This window comes from Gossypium raimondii, chromosome 6 (genome assembly GCF_025698545.1).
Source record: "Gossypium raimondii isolate GPD5lz chromosome 6, ASM2569854v1, whole genome shotgun sequence".
Classification (NCBI taxonomy): Eukaryota; Viridiplantae; Streptophyta; class Magnoliopsida; order Malvales; family Malvaceae; genus Gossypium; species Gossypium raimondii.
In genome coordinates, this window is record NC_068570.1 from 55070081 (window position 1) to 55089350 (window position 19270).

The following is a 19270-nucleotide window of genomic DNA, read 5'->3' on the forward strand; positions in this document are numbered from 1 at the left end:
GAAATGGTGTCTAAAACAAATTAGATGAAGGGTTCAATTTGAATTCAATAGGTTGTTTGATTATGTTTTTGCATTAAGGCAAGTGGATCCTAACTATAGTTTTAAGCTAATGGTTGAGAGACCTACTCCTAATAAGGCACCAAAATTCAAGAGGTTGTATATACACTTTGGGGCTTTGAAAGAAGATTTTAGGAAATACATGAGGGATGTTGTAAGTTTGGTTGAATGCTTTCTAAATGGTAGTTTCAAAGGTGAAATATTGAGTGTTGTTGGAAGGGATGGGAACAACCAGATTTTCCCCATAGCTTGGACTTTAGTTGAGGTTGAAAATAGGGAGACATGGGTTTGGTTTCTCAAGCTCCTTCAAATTGATCTTTGTCTGCAATATGGTTAGGACATCTCTCTTATTTTTTATATGCAAAAGATGTGTAAAGTTTATTATTTTAAACTTATTCTTCCCAAGTGTTGAGCACATGTACGTAAATTGGAAGATTGAGCACAATGATGCTAATAAGCAAAAAAGTGTTTTTAAGCTTGTTGCAACTCATCAAATGTAACAGTTTTCCAAGTTTATCACGCTCTAGGAGCTAATTAAAATAGCTAATTGAAATATTTAACAAAATATTGAATTAAGCTTGATGGTTAGGTAGTTAGTACACTTTCTAGATGTCCTAGGTTCATATCACTCCTTTCTCGTCTCTTTTTAAAACAAATATTATTTGGAGTAGAAATTAAACAAGAAATAGGCATTGGCCTAATGGTAACACACTTGTTTCTCCCCTTTGCATAATTAGGTTTGAGCCACCTTATTCCCAAGTCCATTTTATTTTCAACAATAGGGGAAATTACCATGCAACCCTAAAGATTTGAAAACTCTTAACTATTTAGTCCTTCTTTTCCTAATCACCCTAGGATTTTGTTTCCTTTTCCAATTCTATTAGAAATTTCCCACAACTCTCTTTATCTTCTTCTTTCTCTTTTCTTTCCCTTTTCTTTTCATCAAAATTTCATTCCATTGCTGAGAATTATTTTGTTCTCCTGGATCGAAATTAATTTCCGTTTGAAGCGTTTTCTACCGGATTCGTGATTGTTATCTGTAACACCCTTAATCTTTACCAACAACCGGTAAGTATAACTCAATCCCAATGTTTAATCTTGAATCCTTATAGAATTTCTATCTAATGATAATATTATGATCAATTAAACGATCTTTCTTGGTTTAAAATCAAATATTTTGATAATCTTGACGGATCTTGTAACGACCTGTTTTCAGTGAAATCAAAATAGTAGTTTTGGGACCACAAATCTGAAGTCAAAAAATTTATTTTAATATTATTTTGTGGTCTATAGCATGATAATATGGTGGTATAAAAATTTTGTTAAGCAATTTTACCGTTTGTATACTCAATTTGTGAAAAAGGACTAAATCGCGTAAAGTGCGAAAGTTGTGTTCTATTAGCTAAAGGTGTTAAATAGCTATAGAAATTTAATTTGAAAGTCCTTATATGGTAATTAGACCATTAAATGAGTTAGTGGATGTGCATGGCTTGGTAATTGAGTAATTTTAAAGTTAGGTAAAGGTAAAATGGTAAAAACGTAATTAATGATAAAAATAAATAAAACAAAAAAACAAAAAGCTATCACATTCTTCTACTTTTCATGCCGTAGTCAAATTCACCATAGGAGAAGGGAAGAAATTTTTGCTCAAGCTTTTTCTTTGCATGCAAGTGTTATTTCATCCTGTTTTCGTTGATTTTTATATTTTCGGAACCGTTGTAGCTTAATCTAGCTAAATAAGAGACTAAATTGCAATATGGTTGAAAGTATAGGGTTTTTCCATGAGAGCATATTAGTTTTTCTTGAAGTTTAATGGAAGAAAATGAACCATTGTTGTTAAATAAATAACTTTTGTTTTTGTTAAGTGAGTTTTGATGAAATTGTTAATTAGGGGTTAAATTGAGAAATATGAAAATTTTGTGATAAATGTGTGAATTTATGGAATATATGGGCTGATATGAGCATATATAATTTTTCTGCTAGGCTTGGATGTAGTGAAATTTCATGAATTTCATTTTTTTTACGAGCCTAGTGACTAAATTGAAAAAAGTCAAATGTTTAGGGGTAAAATGGTAATTTTTCCATAACATGAAATTTGATTGAATTGAATAGAATAAATATTAAATTAGTTAAATTTGAATATATAGATCAAGAAAAGCCACGTTCGGAATTAGATCGAGGCAAAGATAAAGTAGTGGATTGATCGGTCGATTGTCTCCGTGTAAATTTGAGGTAAGTTCGTATGTTTAATAAGCATTAAATTATAAGTGTTTAAATGCTTAATTGATATAATTGTGATGATATGACACCACGGAAATTCTCGACGAGGTATCGGCAATGTATGGATCCCGGTTGAACTTAGGAATAGATAGGATACAAATGACATGTCATGAAGGGTTACTGAGTTTTGGGTACTGGTCTCTTACATCCTACCGTTGGTTGAGTTTCCGACATGTGTTGCAGTTACTTTATAGCTTGTGTGAGCAGCACCTTGTAGCTACGTCTTGACTGACGACTTGTGTGAGCAGACCCAATGATGGCTCGAGAGTGAGCATCTATATGAGATATGAGATAGAGGTGATTTTGACCACGTATTGACACTTAGTGTGTGAGATACCTGAGTATCCGATAGTATTCCAAATGGTTCAACGAGCACAGATGATTATACGAGGTTATAAGAGTTGATACGAACCAGTACAAGTATTCATGTGAAATACGGGAAGTAATTTATAGTTGATGTATTCATACATGACTAACATGATTGTGATTATGTGTTAGGCTTTGGCCAATTGAAATTTACCTATGTTTTAATTATGCTTATCTAAATTGTGGATGAATGGTAAATTGTATTAATTAGCCATACGAACTTACTAAGCATAATTGCTTACTCTATTTTAATTTTCGTGTTTTATAGTGATTCGAAAGCTCGCTCAGTTTGGAAGTTGTCGGAGATCGTGTCGCACTATCAAACTATCATTTTGGTATTTTGGACTTTGTATATTTTGGTTAAATGGCATGTATTGGTGTTTTAGCTAATGTGGCCTATATGTCTTGTTGTGTTTTGGCCATTTGAGATGGCTTGTAATGTGGTCACATATTTTGATATGTATATATGTTCAAATGGCCCTTTGATATGTGGTGTATGGTTGCTTTATGAATGTCTTACTTGTGAAATTGTGTTTGGCATTAATTGATTATGAAATGTATGATTGTTTAAGTTATAAGTCTGGTAATGCTTCATAACCCTGTTCCGACGTGGATACGAGTTAGGGGTGTTACAAATCTTAGAAATCAAACGTTAACCCGTGTGAAATTGTTGATTGAAGGACTTGATTTAGGTGAACCAGACCAGATTTGATCGAGAGGGACGTTGTTCGGGCTATCGGTGAAAAGTGTGTGTTTTTTACAAGCGTATCGGGGCATACCGTGCCTAGAATTAGGACCATACGGTCTGCACACAGCCCCTCACACAGCCATGTGCCTTTGGAACCTTAGGATAGGTCGAATCTCACACGGCCAAGAACCCTCCACATAGCTATATCCCTCCTATAGGATAAATTTTCAAATGCCACATAGCCATAGTCTGTTACACAGTCTGGCCACACGGCTGTTTAATCCCTCCACATGGCTTCAACCCTCTCACACAGCCTGACTATACGACCTTATGACCCCTGTTTTTCAAATTTTGTAGTTTTTCCCAGATTTTATAAATTGTTCAAATTAGTCCCTAAATAGTCCCCGAACTATTTTTAAAGTTTTATTTCTTGCAGTTGAACCCTAAATAGTTCCCGAACACTTTCTTGCTCACACTTACCCCAAGTGCCAATTTATTCACTATTTTTATTAAAAATTCTTTAAAAATAATTTTAATCCCTTAAAAATTTAATTTCAATCCCACACATGCTAGAGAACTCCTATGCTCAGACTTACTTTGTAAATAAGTGTTAGTTTCTTCACTATTTTTATTAAAAAGTAGTTTTAATTTCACATTGACTAGAAAACACTCACATATCTCACATTTACTTTATAATTAAGTGACAAAATTTTCACTATTTTTATTAACAAATTAATTTATATCCCACATTGACTAGATAATACTCTCATACCTCACTTATTCATTATTTTTATTTTTCATTGAAAATTAATTTTAATCCCTTAAAATGTTAATTTTAATCCACATTGGCTAGAGAGCACTCTCATGCTCACACTTACCCTCAATTTCTTCACTATTTTACTCTATAAATAAGTGTCAATTTCTTCATATTTTTATTACAATGTTAATTTTAATTTTAAATTTAATTAAATCTTTAATACTCCCATGTTCACACTTACCCTATCGGTGTCAATTTCTTCACTATTTTACCCTATAAATAAGTGTAAACTCCTTCATTATTTTTATTAAAATTTAAAGTTAATTATATTTAACACTCTCATGTTCAAACTTACCTTATAAATAATTGTCAACGTCTTCAGTATTTTACTTTATAAATAAATACCACTTTCTTCACTATTTTTACTAAAAGTTAAATTTAAATTTAAATTTAATTAAATCTCAATATATGCACTTAAATTATAGTATGCGTAAATATTATATAAAAAATATGAACTAATTAAATCTTTATAAATGCACTAAATTATAGTATGTGTAAATATTTTATATGTACAAAATATGAATTAGTTAACACATGTAATGGTATGCGATTACAAGTCAATTTTGTGGGTCCACCATCAACCATTGTTTGGTTTAGTGTAACACTCTTAGCTCTTTATTTCTACTAATCACTATATTATTCTTTGCCCCAACCTCTGAATTGCCCATTCAGAGCACAGTAAGAATGTTGAAAGATTACTTTTTCATTTTTGCACCGTTCTTTCTGCACTTTCAACTACAACCTTCTCCATTTCCAATGCCTTAAAACACCATTTCCCCTCACTAATTAAAGGTGCATTGATTATTTTATACTTATAATCATTATTATCATATGCACATATTAAATTATTAAATTATTTTTGATAAAAATGTCTAAAATTTTAGAAAATACATAAAAATTTTAAAAAAAATTTATGAATACCTATTTTTCTCAATTTCTAAATGACATTTATTTATTAAAACTATAATTTATAAATAAATCAATTTAAGGGGAAAAATCATGAAGAAGATTTAAGCAGATTCAAAATTTCCTTTTTTCAACATTAACTTGATAGAAAATATAAAAACTAAGGACTAGAATTGTTATTATACCAATTTAAAAAATATCACTTAATGGTCGGGTGATAAAAAAAATTCTAGAAATATTAGTGACCAGTTTCTAACTTTTTTAATTAAGTGACCAAAACAAAACTTACTCATAGCTCTAGGAGACGATTGGTATGGCAGATCAATACCTATTGACATGTAGAAAAACATACTTTAGATTCAAGTGGATTTGATGGCTAGTGTCGGAGGTCGGAAAAGAAAGTTGTTTAGATTTTGATTTGCAGATGTCGAAACCATTTTTTTGAAAAATAAAAGTTTAGGTTGTCAACTCTAAAAAAATGAAAATTTGGGAGTCGCCACCAATCTTTTATTAAGGTGTGATTGGATCACCTAAAAAACGGCTTTGGTCTACGAGTTTTAGAAAAACGGATCCGGGAGTCAGTTACGTACGAGGAAGGATTAACACCCTCGTAACGCCCAAAATTGGTACCTAGTTAATTAATTAGTGTCTTAAGGTTGAGAATTTGGAAAAAAACGTAATCCTTAGCAAAACTTAAAAGGTTACGTATTAAGACCCTTATTATTTCAGAAAAAGAAGATACCACACCCAATGCGTTAGGGCACAGCATTTTAATTTTCCCCAAAATGAATTGGGCCAAAATACTTGTACAATAAAACTTTAAAAGAACATCCACTTATCCAAGATTTAAGAAATCACACCCAATACATTAGGGCACGATTCCTCTAGAATCCCAAACTCGGAATATTTCCTTTACTTTAAAAGAACATCCACTTATCCAAGATTTAAGAAATCACACCCAATACGTTAGGACACAATTCCTTTAAAATCCCAAACTCGGAATATTTCCTTTATTATTTTTTTTAAAAATATTCATTTCGAGAAATCAATGCGTCACATCCAATACGTTAGGACACAACGTGTTGAATTCCCAATAATGAGTTTTTATTTTTTTGATTGAAGAGAAATGCTCGATTGTTGGATTTAACGAAGAAAATCGGAACCCAATACGTTAGGGCTCAATTCCCTTGAAAATCCTAAATACGAACATTATCTCAATTTTAAAAAATTTTCTATCTTTAAATTTGAGTAAAAAATGATGTAATGTGATTTTATACATACAAATGCTATAATAATAATAACAATAATAATAAATACATTAATGACATAAAAATAATGTAAACAAATGAATAAACGAAATAAAAAAAACAGTAATCCATGACATGCAAAATATTAAATGTAAACACAATTATACAACGAATGGGAAAGCAAACAAAATAAATAAAGATCAGAAGACGTATAATATACACATGAAAATTATGAAGATTAAAATATATATATATATATATATATATAATTTACAAATAAAATTTTGGGTTATAGAATTTATATATAAATACAATACATAATATACTTATGCAAATAAAGAAAAAATATAATTATACGTACATATATACAATAATAAAAAATAGGTATATTTTAAAAAGAAAAAGTGAGTATTTAATCATTTAAAAAACGTAAATATATACATATAAATATGAAAATATTCTTTAAAAAAATATACATGTACATATAAAAGGAATATACATAGATAAAAAAATTAAATAATGAGTACATTATCAAAATTAATTTAAAAAAATAAATATACGTATATATACATATATATATATATATATATAAATATGAGAAAATATTAGCTGAAAAAATAAGTATGTTCATAAAATATACATATATAGATTTTTAAAAATGAAAATAAAATTAATAATTACACTATTAATTAATAAAATAAATAAAAGAACATAAAAAAAACTAAATTGAATTGCAATTAAAAAATTTGAGGTAAATCTGCAAATAAATAAAAGTAAAAGGACTAATTTGAACGCGCGAATTACATAGAGGGGCTGGAAGGGAAATTTTCCCTTCTCCTCTAAAACGGCGCCGTTCAAATGGATCAAATTGGAATTTAAAATAAATAAAAGGGTAAATTAAAAAAATAAAAAAAACTTAATTACAAAAACATTAAAAGGCGAAGGGGCTAAATAAAAAATAAATAAATAAAATTCGCAGTGGTATCACCTTCTCCTTTTTTTTTAAATCGTAAATAAGTAAAAAATAATCGAACGAAAAAAATAGTAAGCCACCTTTAAAAAACTGCCAATCGTTCTCTTTTTTTATTCCTCCCTCTCCTCTTTCTTTTTTACAATGAAGGGAGATGCCTCTATTTATAGTTGAGACTCCCCAAATCCAACGGTACAGATCAATTACATCAGCGGCTGAGATTAAAGGGTATCTCTAAGATTACAAAATCATATCTTCTAAGATTGCATATCATATCTAAGATTATATATCATATCTAAGATTGCATATATCATATCTAAGATTGCATATCATATCTAGGATTGCATATCATATCTAAGATTACATATCCTCAAAAATTATATTTCCATATGTGAGCCCGGGCTAAAATTGGGTATTACAGCAGATTCATGGCGTTCAAAGCTATTTTTTGAAAAATACTTGAACTATAGAAGATAAGGGGAATGAGAGCTTTTGAGTGGTGCAGGTGATGTAAATAGAAAATATCATACAACAACGATTTTAACAATCTAGTGACTTATATGAAAACTTTTGAATAATTCGATGATAAATTTTGTAACTTTTTAAAGTTAAGTGACCAAAACGTAAACTTAATAATAGTTTAGTAACCTTTAGGTATAATTTATCCCTTTATTTATTATGACAATTAAAAAACGACAGCATCGTTAGTCATTTATCGGCTAGGCCTAAGTAAAATTTGAATAATTGGGTCACCAAAATGAAAATTTGTCCATAGTTAAGTCACGAACGAGCTAGTTTAATCGAACTTTGAAACAGCTACCAAACGGCGTCGTGCCATATCAAAGATATGATTTTCTAGCATTTTTTTTCCTACCAAAATTTTAGAGAAGGGAAATAGAAATAAAACCTGAGACGAGAGCGAGATAAGGAGAGCCAAAACCCTTGCCGAAAATTACTAACCCTAGAGAATGGACAAAGATAAACACGCAACCAAACGCTCCCGAGACCGCGACGGCCGGCATCACCGTGACTCCGATCACCACCACGACAGCCGCGATTCCCACCGGCGATCGGATCATAGATCTTCCACATCGCGCCGTGACGAGCGCGAGAGATCTTTTGAGAGGGAAGGATCGAGAGATAGGAGGCATCGCGAGGGTTCCTATGAAGAAGTTGAAGCGAAGAGGAAGAGGAAAGAGAGGGAAGAGAGTGAGGAGAGGGGGGAGAAGAGGAGTAAACTTGGAGAAGAAAATAGAAGAGAAAAGAGAGAGAGGAGGAGATTTGGGGATAAGGCTAAAGAAGATGATGAAATTGAGTTCTCCAATGGCGCCAATGGTGGTGATCCAGTTCAAAATGTGAGTCTTTTATGTTCTATTTTTGCTACTTTTATCTTTGCGATAATTGTTCTTTCTTGTTTGCTTGGTTTTGGTAGATGAATAGAAAAAAATGCACTTAAAATTTAACTGGTAATAACAATTCTAAAGCATTCTATGACGAGCTTGTTATAAATTTGAATCTAATATGATTTAGTTTTCTATCATTTTCTTTTGCTTTGAAGCAAATTTTTATGTAATAAGAAGAAAATAGTATAAGTAGCAAGTATAACAACTTCGATTGTAGATTTAACCTTCCTGCTTTATGTTTAGTAATCTAGTCTGTATCAGTTTAAGTTTCTCTGGGATTATAAAGGCAGCTTAAACTTGTTTAGTTGATTTTATGTAGTTTTCTGGGATTTAAATTGACATTGCGGATGCATTTTTTGGTCACCTTTGTTGTGGACATAATAAATGCTATTGCAGTCAATTGTGATAAATGTTGGCCATGAATATTGGTGGCTGAGAGAGATAGCGGCTGTAATGTCACATTGTGGGCACTGCTTAAATGCACATTTGAACATTGAATTCCCTTGATATTATGCATTTCTTTCAAATGGCTATTCCTACTAGGAGTGAATTGTTACATACTTTCATTATGGTATACATTGTGTTTAAACCGTGGTGAGTTAGTACTTAGTACATGAGTTTTTGAACTTGATTGTTGGAATTTCTTTTTCCTAGTTGTTTCCTTGTGTTGCTGGTTACATTGATTTGTGGCCAGAGTCATAGTTGTTGCCGTCTTACATTTGCAGCTAATCCAAGGCTTGTAGAAAATAGAAGTTCATATTACATGATTTAATGCATGTTGCTCGGACTCTTCTTTTTTCTTGAAGTGTTTGACTGGCACCATGTTTGATGCATATCGGATATGGGTATGAAGATTGACTCTTCAAGTGCATGGAAAAAATTAGAAAAAATTGAATATAATGATGACACACAATACCATTTCTGATACTCACATTCGAGTTCAAGTAACTTAGATTTGATGAACTTTCAAGGAACTTATCCATCTTCTGTTGTCTATTGTTAATATAATGTTTCACCATTTTTGGCTCAAGAATATATGCTAACTCAAGCATAACTAAAAAGCTTAGATATTGGCTAACATCACATGCTAGCATGAGATCTAAACGTATAATGATGCACAATGTTGTTTGAACAAAAATATGGCATGTATCAGGTTTTAATGGAGTTATTTGATATTATGCTAATTTAAAATTGATCTGAAGTTATATCATATTGCCAAGTTGTAAGTTTGCATGCTGATGTAATTTACTTTTTTTCATACCTGAAGGGTGCTGCTCAGGCATCATTACCGAAGACTGGTCACCCCCTTCCTACCAAGGTATCTTCGATTTCTACTGCTGAAAATAAAGCATATAGTGTTACCGGATCTCATGAGGTTACTGGATCTAGTACAGATGGCTCTTCTTCTACTGGGAAAAGTGGTGCAAACCTCTCTCTTGATGCCTTAGCCAAAGCGAAAAAGGCTTTACAAATGCAGAAAGAATTAGCTGAGAAACTGAAGAAGATACCCTCAGTAAGTTCATCTTTTTTATTTTTCCGTTTTGTCCGGATGTTTTAAATTAAAAATATTCATGTTGTATTGGTATTGTTTGGTGTAGTTGAACAAAGGCCCTAGCTCGAGTTCAGTAGTGACTACTGGAGCAGTTCAACGACCAGTCTCAACTGTGGCTACATCTGTTGCCACTGGACCATCAAGCTCATCAGTTCCCCCTGCCTCTGCAGCAGTAGCTTCTGTGAAGCCACCTACTACTGGCATGCCTGCTGTTCCGGGCCTTGAGTCAATACCCAATTTAGAAGCTGTTAAACGTGCTCAAGAGCTGGCTGCTAAGATGGGATTCCGCCAGGACCCTCAGTTTGCTCCTCTAATAAACTTGTTTCCCGGACAGGTGCAAGTAGATGTTCCAGTTGCGCAGAAACCTACGAAGGCACCTCTTCTCCGTGTTGATGCACTCGGTAGAGAAATTGATGAGCACGGTAATATCATAAATGTGACTAAACCAAGTAATCTTAGCACCCTCAAGGTTCGTGAAATTTGTTGTCTTGGTGCAATAGTTATGTTCTTACTTTCAATTCTATTTATGTGTTCTTTAACTCAATCCATTTGATATTTCAGGTCAACATTAACAAGCAAAAGAAAGATGCATTCCAGATCCTTAAACCTGAACTGGAGGTGGATCCAGAATCAAATCCACATTTTGATGCACGGATGGGAATCGATAAGAACAAGCTTCTTAGACCAAAAAGGATGACTTTTCAGTTTGTAGAGGAAGGGAAATGGTCAAAAGATGCAGAGGTCATCAAATTGAAGGTATTATTGTGTTTTTATTTGTTTGATCATTTTATTAGTTGCTTGGTTTTGTGATTATTGTCTTTTTATTACAGAGTCAATTTGGAGAAGCAAAAGCGAAAGAGCTAAAAGCAAAGCAAGCACAATTGGCAAAGGCAAAGGCTGATATAAATCCAAATTTAATTGAGGTGTCGGAAAGAATTATAACAAAGGAGAAACCAAAAGACCCAATTCCTGAAATAGAGTGGTGGTAAGTCGATATTCCTTTCATTATCATCTAATTTTAAGTTCACATATGTTTAATTAATTCAATCACATTGGAGATCTTGGTTGATTCAACATGTCTTCAAATTAAACCTGAAAAATCCATCAGCTGGGAATTATTTGTGAGAAAGATTCATTTATTGCTAAAAATGCAGTTCATTGCAATGATTGCTTTTGTTTTTCTTCTCACTGGTTAGGCTGTAATTATTGGGTTGTGTATTCTTTTTCCCATAGAGGAGTTTGTTTTGATACCATACTGTTCGCTAAGCAAAAGTTTGAAACTCTTGCCTTCTTGATTTTGTTAGTAATATTCAAACTGAGACTCGAGGCATGCAACGCTATTCACCATGTGTAAAGCCGAAAACCTTTGCATTTATTTTCAGCATCATATGTAATTTCCGTATAAATAAATTAAAAAGGAGGCACTAAAATCTATGTCACTTGGACTCAGGTATGAGTGTCAGATATGAGTATATATATATTTAAAGTTTTCCATTTATTTGGTGGGTCTTTGGACCATATTCACATATCTATGTCCGGATATGTGTTGGACATGGGTATTTTAAGAAAAATGAAGAGCCGGAGCGACATGGATTAGAACTGCTAGGTTATTTCATATTTTTAAGTTCCCTTTTTCTCACTGTGTTTTGTTTGGGGAAATATTTATTGTTGTATTGCAGGGATTTACCTATTCTGGTTTCGGGTTCCTACGATGATATCCCTGATGGTGTGCTTTGTGAAGATAAACTGAAGAAGGAGAAAATCACAATATATGTTGAACATCCTCGTCCGATTGAGCCTCCTGCTGAGCCAGCTCCCCCACCACCTCAGCCCCTGAAGCTAACCAAGAAGGAGCAGAAGAAACTTCGGACTCAGCGACGTCTGGCCCGGGAGAAGGATAAACAGGAGATGATTAGACAAGGCTTGATAGAACCTCCAAAGCCAAAAGTTAAGTTGAGCAATTTAATGAAAGTTTTAGGCTCCGAAGCTACCCAAGATCCTACTAAGCTTGAAATGGAAATCCGAAGTGCTGCTGCTGAGCGGGAGCAAGCTCATGTCGACAGGAACATTGCTCGCAAGCTTACTCCTGCTGAGCGCCGTGAAAAGAAAGAGAGAAAGCTTTTTGATGATCCAAATACGGTGGAGACTATTGTTTCGGTTTACAGGATCAATGACCTCTCTGATCCCAAGACCCGCTTCAAAGTCGATGTTAATGCCCAAGAAAACCGGTTGACTGGTTGTGCTGTGATTTCCGAGGGCATTACTGTTGTAGTAGTGGAAGGTGGAAGCAAATCCATTAAGAGGTATGGGAAGCTTATGCTTCGGCGAATCAACTGGGCTGAAGCTGTAAAAGATGACAAGGACGGAGATGAAGATGAAGACGAAGAGAAACCACCTAACAAGTGTGTGCTGGTTTGGCAAGGTAGCGTTGCGAAATCAAGTTTCAACAGGTTCTCGGTTCACGAGTGCATCACCGAAGCAGCCGCGAAAAAGGTATTTGCTGATGCAAGAGTTGCCCATTACTGGGACCTTGCGGTTAATTTCTCTGAGAATGATTTTTGATTTATTGAAAAGCTTCAAGGAAAACAGCTAGACTTAACTACTTCCTCCGAGCCTTTTGGTTCGGTTGTGTTCATTGCGAAATACTTTTTATCGAGGTCTGTTTGTTGAATGATTGGATTCAGCCCGAATTTGAGCATCGTATTATCAACAGCTGCTTAGACCAAAGTTCAATCTGAAATATGAATAAGAAATTTCGCTTGAATCCGATACATGTCACACCAAAAGTGTGCTGTTGTTACTTAGGACACGAATTTAAATTGCAGGTTTTTACCATTTTTGTTTTATCGATTTGATTTTTTAATTCATCCATCAGACTGAATTTCCCATATCGTCCGAATCTAGAATCTTTTTTATGTAGTGTAATTCTAGGAACTAAATTTGGTCAAATTTGCTCCATTTTTTTGTTTATTTTAAGATGCAAACCAATAGAGCAAATGGGAAACACAAAATCGAAAATCTAACAAGCTGTTCGATCTTCCTTATTTTCTTCTTCCTGAAATGCCTTCGTAAAGGATTTGGGTGTGAGTATCAATCTTCTGGAGTTGGTTCAGTTTCTTTTCTAAATTTTTGTCATATATGTTTGGGTCATATTTCCTTCAGTTTCAGAAAAAAAGTATTGAAGAGTCTGAATCAGTCCTAATAAAGCATATATGGAGACTCAATTTTCTTTGAATTAGTATTTCGTGGTATACTAACAAAACATGTTTCTGACGAAAACTTGAGGCGGCAAGAAAATTGGAACATATGGAAAATGAGGCGGAAAGAAACTTTCTGACGAAACCAATAAGCTTAGGGTAAACTTTGTAACAGTAACTCTTTGGTTTGGCAATTCACTTGATTATTAAAATACACAAACTATCACTCTATTAAGATTTTAATAGTTTAATCATGTTTTCCATCCAACAGAAAGCGATGTAACAAAATTTTAATCATCCAAACAAAAGAATTAGGATTAAATGCCAGGTTAAAAAACTAATTGAATCTACGATTTAACCAAAAATTTCAAATATATTAAAAATTGATGACTTAATTAATTCCACTATTTATAAAACATCATCGTTTGAGTCGCATTCTTCTTTGGCAACCAATTACATAATATAACCGAATTAAAAATTAAAATAAAAAATTACATATGATTGTCCTTACCTGCAAACTGTGATTTCTTTTATTGTTTGGCTAAGGTGTTCCTTTTATAATTTTCTTTTTGGCCAGTAGTGTTCTTTTGTATTTAGTCCAAGTTTGAAACATGCCACATCTTTTCCCGAGCCTATTATTGTCATTCCATACCCAGGGGAGGGTCTTTCGGTAATTATGCTTTCTCTGATTTTTGAGTGCTCGAGTGTGTTGACTCATCCTTATCCTTAGGGCGTAAGCCCCCTATAAAGAAAACGCTGCGTTTAATTCACTACTCCCACTTTTCTTCCTTTCACTCTCCCCTCTGTCTTCGAAAAAAATCTAGGGTTTTTCATCTTCTCCTTTCCTTCGCCTCTCTCTTTTGAAACTTTAATCGTAAGCTTTTTTTTTCTTCTATTCTTTCTCATTTTAGTATCTTGATTATTTTATTTTTGCTTTTCGTTTTCAATCTCATGCTCTTACGTCTCTAATTTCTTTATTATTGTTTGTAGATCTGAAATATTCTCGAGCTTTTTGTTTCCGCTTTTTTTATTTTTTATTTTCGTTTTTTTTATGATTTATAATTGTAATTTAGAGATGTATGAATTTAATTCTTTAGCCTGTTCCAATTGTGAACTGAAAACTAAATCTCTTCCTCAATTTCGTCCCTTTTTAGTTAATTTTTTTCAGATAAATTTATTGTATTTTTTCTTGTTTGTTCACGACATGTATAATGATATATAACATGAAATATGAGTTAGTTTATTTATTTCTTAATTGGATATAAAGAAGTTAACTTTTGCAGTATTAAAATTAAAACTTACTTTTTCAGAGGAATTTATTTATTTTCTTGTTTATTTATGAGATGTATGATAGTAGACAACATGAACAATGAGTTTGTTTTGCTTTTTATTACTTGAATTTTCTGTGTGTGTGTGTCCAATTGGATTTAGAGAAGATACTTTTAAAGAATTAAAATTAAAACCTAGTTTTTCAGAGAAATTTATTTATTTGTCCTTGTTTATTTATGAGATTCGTAATAGTAGATAACATGAACTATGAATTTGTTTTACTTTTAATGCTTGATTTTTCTTTCGTGCGATTGGATTTAAAGATGCTCTTAAAGAATTAAAATAAAATGGTAATACTTTAGGGGGGGGTAAACTGCATGGTTTTATTTATACAGAAGGTTCCTGTTAGAATTAGCATTAAATTTTAATTGTCTGTTAAATTAAAAATTGATTTGTATTTTCTGTTCTACAATGGAAGCAAAAGGAAGAGCTTTAAGATGAATTGAGCTTAAAGTCGACTGTTGATTCCATCATTTAAGACAAAATCTTTCTATTACGTTTTGTTATAATTATTGGAGTGTTCTAATTATTTTAATTTGTGTGGTTGTATTTTCTTTCTAACGGAAGTTACTGCAGGGAAAGAAAAAATGCCTAGGTATGATGATCGCCGTGGTGGCACTCGCCTTTATGTCGGTCACTTGTCTTCAAGGACAAGATCACGTGATCTTGAGGACATGTTTAGCAGATATGGAAGGTAATCTAGTCTTTTTTTTTATATGTTGAAAAATTCCTAAATTTGTTTTATAGTTGCATTTAATTTAATGTGCTTGTTCCAAGTGTTCTGTTTGGGTGTTAGTGGTGGTTCGACTCTTATGTATGGATGCCTTTTAGGATAGGTTCAGGGTAGGGATGGCAAAACTTGAATCACTTGATGGATTCCGAACCAATCTGTTCCAAATAGAGCGGATTTTTTTTTGAAAAGTGGATGCAGGGCGGGTCGGGGTGGTTATGATAATTGTTTACCCCGTTTCACCCTGCTCCACTATATGAAATTACATTGTATCCTTGTATATTTAACTATTAAAAGGGTAAAAATGTAATAATGTATTATAGTTCATGTATTTTATGTTTAAATAATTTGTAAAGAATCGTATTTAAATATTTACTTAACTTTAAAAAGATTGAAAACATTTAAGGTAAGTAGCAAAATACACTGAAACGAAGTGGGTGAGGTGGGGATGGATGCGTCTAACATGCATGGAGGTGGTAGTGGTCTTCAAGATTTTACATCCATAGTGGAGCAGGGTGGGCAGTGGAGTAGAGCTTGCCAACCATGGAGCGGTGGTGGATTTAGCAACATTTGCCTCTGCCCCGTTCCATTGCCATCCCTAGTTTGGGGTGTAGTGACAATGAAGTAGGAGAAAATAGTCATTGCCAAAACCCTTAATGTAGCACTTGACATCTGGTCCTCCTATTAAAATACGAGTGAGAGTGTTGCAACCCTCCACCTGTCTGTGTGGTTTAACTTGAATGATCTTGTTGAAGGTCCCTTGGCTTTTGCCTAACCTGGAGGTCTATGGTGAGAGGGTGACCTTGGTGGATTTGGCGAGTCTTTCTATAGTGTTATTGCGTGTTTTTATCGAAATGGCAACAATCTCAAAAGTGGGTGTTTTTGGTTCATCTGTGAGGGGCAAACTATCAACCCTTCGATAATTGTGTCCTGATGGCCTTACTGTTTCTGGCACCCGTTTACGCAGAGTACGTGATGTGGATATGAAGCGCGACTATGCATTCGTTGTATGTATATCTTTACTCGTAATTTTATCTGAAAAACTTTTCTTCATTATATCTATAGATTTTTCACTATGTATTGAAAATATGATCTTTTCCTTGGATTTTTTATTCTTTGTTCGTTTTGTGTGTGCTTTTGTTTGCCTCCCTGATAACAGGAATTCAGTGACCCTAGAGATGCTGATGATGCAAGATATTCATTGAATGGTCGAGACCTAGACGGATGCCGTATCATTGTGGAATTTGCCAAGGGAGTAAGTTTGCTGATTACTTGACTGCCACAATTTTCTAGAAACAATGCTATATGAAACCCATTGACAAATTTAACCATTCATTGGTTAATCTTATCATGTATATATATCACTATTCCTTTATGCCTTTGGTATAAGTAATGAAAAATTTGCATGTTCAGTTCAGTTGCTGCTGAGGTATTAGTAAAAAATGGTCTGAATGCTGACACAGGTTTTTGAAATCTGGTAGTAGAGACCTATAGATGGGGTTAAAGCAGCAAAATGTGGTCTAGCAATAAACTTTGGAACTAGGTACAACTTGCTAGTGAAGCCAATAATGTTTGCATGTTTATGCCTTACGATTATGAGTTTGATTTTAAATCAATGAATATGTCTAAATACTGCTGCCTAGAAGAAAGTTTAAAGCCGTTTACGTAACTACAGATTAGAATATTGTTGTTGCCACTCGGTTTGTATATTAGAAACAAAATATGAGAACTGCTGGTGAGGTAGAAAGTGTTAAAACTTGCCTTGCATGTGGAAACGTATACTGTGTCATTCCTCTTTCTCCTTGTTGCCCTAGACTTGACTTGATAGTGTTTGAATATTGAATCTGAATTGAATTGCATTTTAGGTGCCCCGTGGCCCTGGTGGATCACGTGATTATGCTGGAAGAGGTCCTACTCCTGGATCTGGGCGCTGCTTCAATTGTGGAATCGATGGCCACTGGGCTCGTGATTGCAAAGCCGGCGATTGGAAGAATAAGTGTTACCGCTGTGGGGAACGAGGCCACATAGAAAGAGATTGTCAAAACAGTCCAAAGAAACTGAGGTCCTCCTCTCTCAAAGTCCCATCTACTTTTTGTTGTTCTCACTAGTTTGGTCTGAAAAGGAGCGTAATCATATTTTATCATATGAAAGCTTCTATTTTGTTTACTTGGGAAATGACTCTATTGTTGCAGCCGTAGACCACGGAGTTACTCGCGTTCACCCAGTGCCCGACGTGGTCGAAGCAGAAGCCGCAGTTACAGCCGAGGGCGTAGTGACAGGTTTGTATTTAGCCTTCCACATCCAGGATTCCGGATCTGATATGTGAATTATTTTGGTTTGGTTAACTGTTTATGCCTCTGTGTTGAATCTTTGGGCCTTGTACAGTAGATCAAGATCACCTGTGAAGCGAGAAAGAAGTTTTGAGCGCGACGATAGAAGATCAAGGAGTCCTAAGCGCCACAGGCGTTCTCCGTCCCCAGTTCGAGGGAGGAAGCATAGTCCAGCACGTGATGAAAGAAGCCCACAAGAGAGACGTAGCCCATCCCCAAGGGATCGCAGACATGCCAATGGTTCGGATTACAGTGGGAGTCCCAGGGGGAGGAGCAGAACTCCAGATCGTGAAGCTGATGCTGGAGACAGGGATTATAAGAGCTCCGCAAAGGAAAATGGGAACAGCCGCAGTCCTAGCCCGATCCCCAAGGATGATCGGAGCCCTATTTATGATGAAGAAGATGATGACAATCATGCATCTCCGAGACGCAGCGAATCAAATTAAGCTGCAGTGGTTTGAATGGGGTAGGTGTTGGTTACAGTCTGTGTTTGTTAGAAACTTTTGAGTTAATATATATTTGATGGATAATTTTGTGTTCTGGAATATTAAAACACTTTTTTTTTTATTTAAGTCTATTTATATAAATTACCTTTTTTTTATCTTGTCTTGCAATAGTTGATAATGAATTTGTTTGCTAGTAGAAACTAGTTTTTCTATCCAATATTCCAACAAATGTTTTAACCATCTCTTTAATATAGTTTTCGAAATGAAGAACCAATAATTACATTTTTAATATTCTATAATTTATTAGAAGTTGTTTTGAATTATGAATTTATAAAAAAGATTTTATGAGTTTTAAGCGTATATAATATTGTAGTATTTTATACCTTTAAAATATATTGTTTATATGTTAAGGAGAAAAATATAAGATTAAAATAAATGTTGTCACATCTTGGTTCATCAATTAATTTAACAGATAGGTATTTAGTTTTTTTCTATTGATAAATTTAATATAGGGACTCAAAATGCTGGTTGATCTTTTAAACGTGCATCTCTAAAAACAGTGTATTTCTCCCATCAATAATTTTAAAATCGAAATTTATATATTTTTCATATATTTATTATAAAAGTAGTAAATTTGAAAAGCAAAAGGTTTCCCACTATGTATCCTTATTTTTCACTTGTTAAAACTTTATTCATAAAATTAATTTCCCACTTACTGAATTTATTTTTAAGTTTCGATTCTTTACTTTATTGTTATTATTATTTATTCAAATAAAACATTTTAATCTATTCTGTAATTGCAGGATTGGAGTAGATACTTGGTTTCTATAATACCCAAATTTCCTTGATATTAATTTTGCAAATTTATAGTCAACATTGTTGTTTCATTACATTACTTAAGATATTATTTGACTTATTTATCATCATTAATGTATTTAATAGTTAGGAGTGA

The 19270-nt window shown here is 33.5% G+C and overlaps 2 protein-coding genes across 8 annotated transcripts; both read left to right on the plus strand.

The window, feature by feature from the left end:
- The first annotated feature begins 8214 nt into the window (after nt 1-8214).
- LOC105773447 (protein RDM16) lies at nt 8215-13057 on the plus strand. 3 transcript variants are annotated; one of them, XM_052632623.1, is made up of 7 exons: nt 8348-8686; nt 10002-10052; nt 10124-10247; nt 10333-10755; nt 10848-11042; nt 11117-11271; nt 11966-13057. In XM_052632623.1, exons 1-7 carry the CDS (start codon nt 8496-8498, stop codon nt 12846-12848), a joined length of 2022 nt encoding a protein of 673 aa, XP_052488583.1. In that variant the 5' UTR covers nt 8348-8495; the 3' UTR covers nt 12849-13057. The 3 variants fall into 3 exon arrangements, with proteins under 3 accessions (XP_012450822.1, XP_052488583.1, XP_052488584.1); XM_052632624.1 differs by having other exon boundaries at nt 8589-8686; nt 10129-10247; XM_012595368.2 differs by having other exon boundaries at nt 8215-8686; nt 10002-10247.
- A 1145-nt stretch (nt 13058-14202) lies between these two features.
- Nucleotides 14203-18473, plus strand: LOC105773286 (serine/arginine-rich splicing factor RS2Z32). 5 transcript variants are annotated; one of them, XM_012595041.2, is made up of 7 exons: nt 14203-14357; nt 15389-15506; nt 16510-16549; nt 16702-16797; nt 17408-17604; nt 17741-17821; nt 17928-18473. In XM_012595041.2, exons 2-7 carry the CDS (start codon nt 15400-15402, stop codon nt 18316-18318), a joined length of 912 nt encoding a protein of 303 aa, XP_012450495.1. In that variant the 5' UTR covers nt 14203-14357; nt 15389-15399; the 3' UTR covers nt 18319-18473. The 5 variants fall into 5 exon arrangements, with proteins under 5 accessions (XP_012450495.1, XP_012450496.1, XP_012450492.1 ...); XM_012595042.2 differs by having other exon boundaries at nt 17931-18473; XM_012595038.2 differs by having other exon boundaries at nt 14204-14357; nt 17735-17821.
- The last annotated feature ends 797 nt before the right edge of the window (nt 18474-19270 follow it).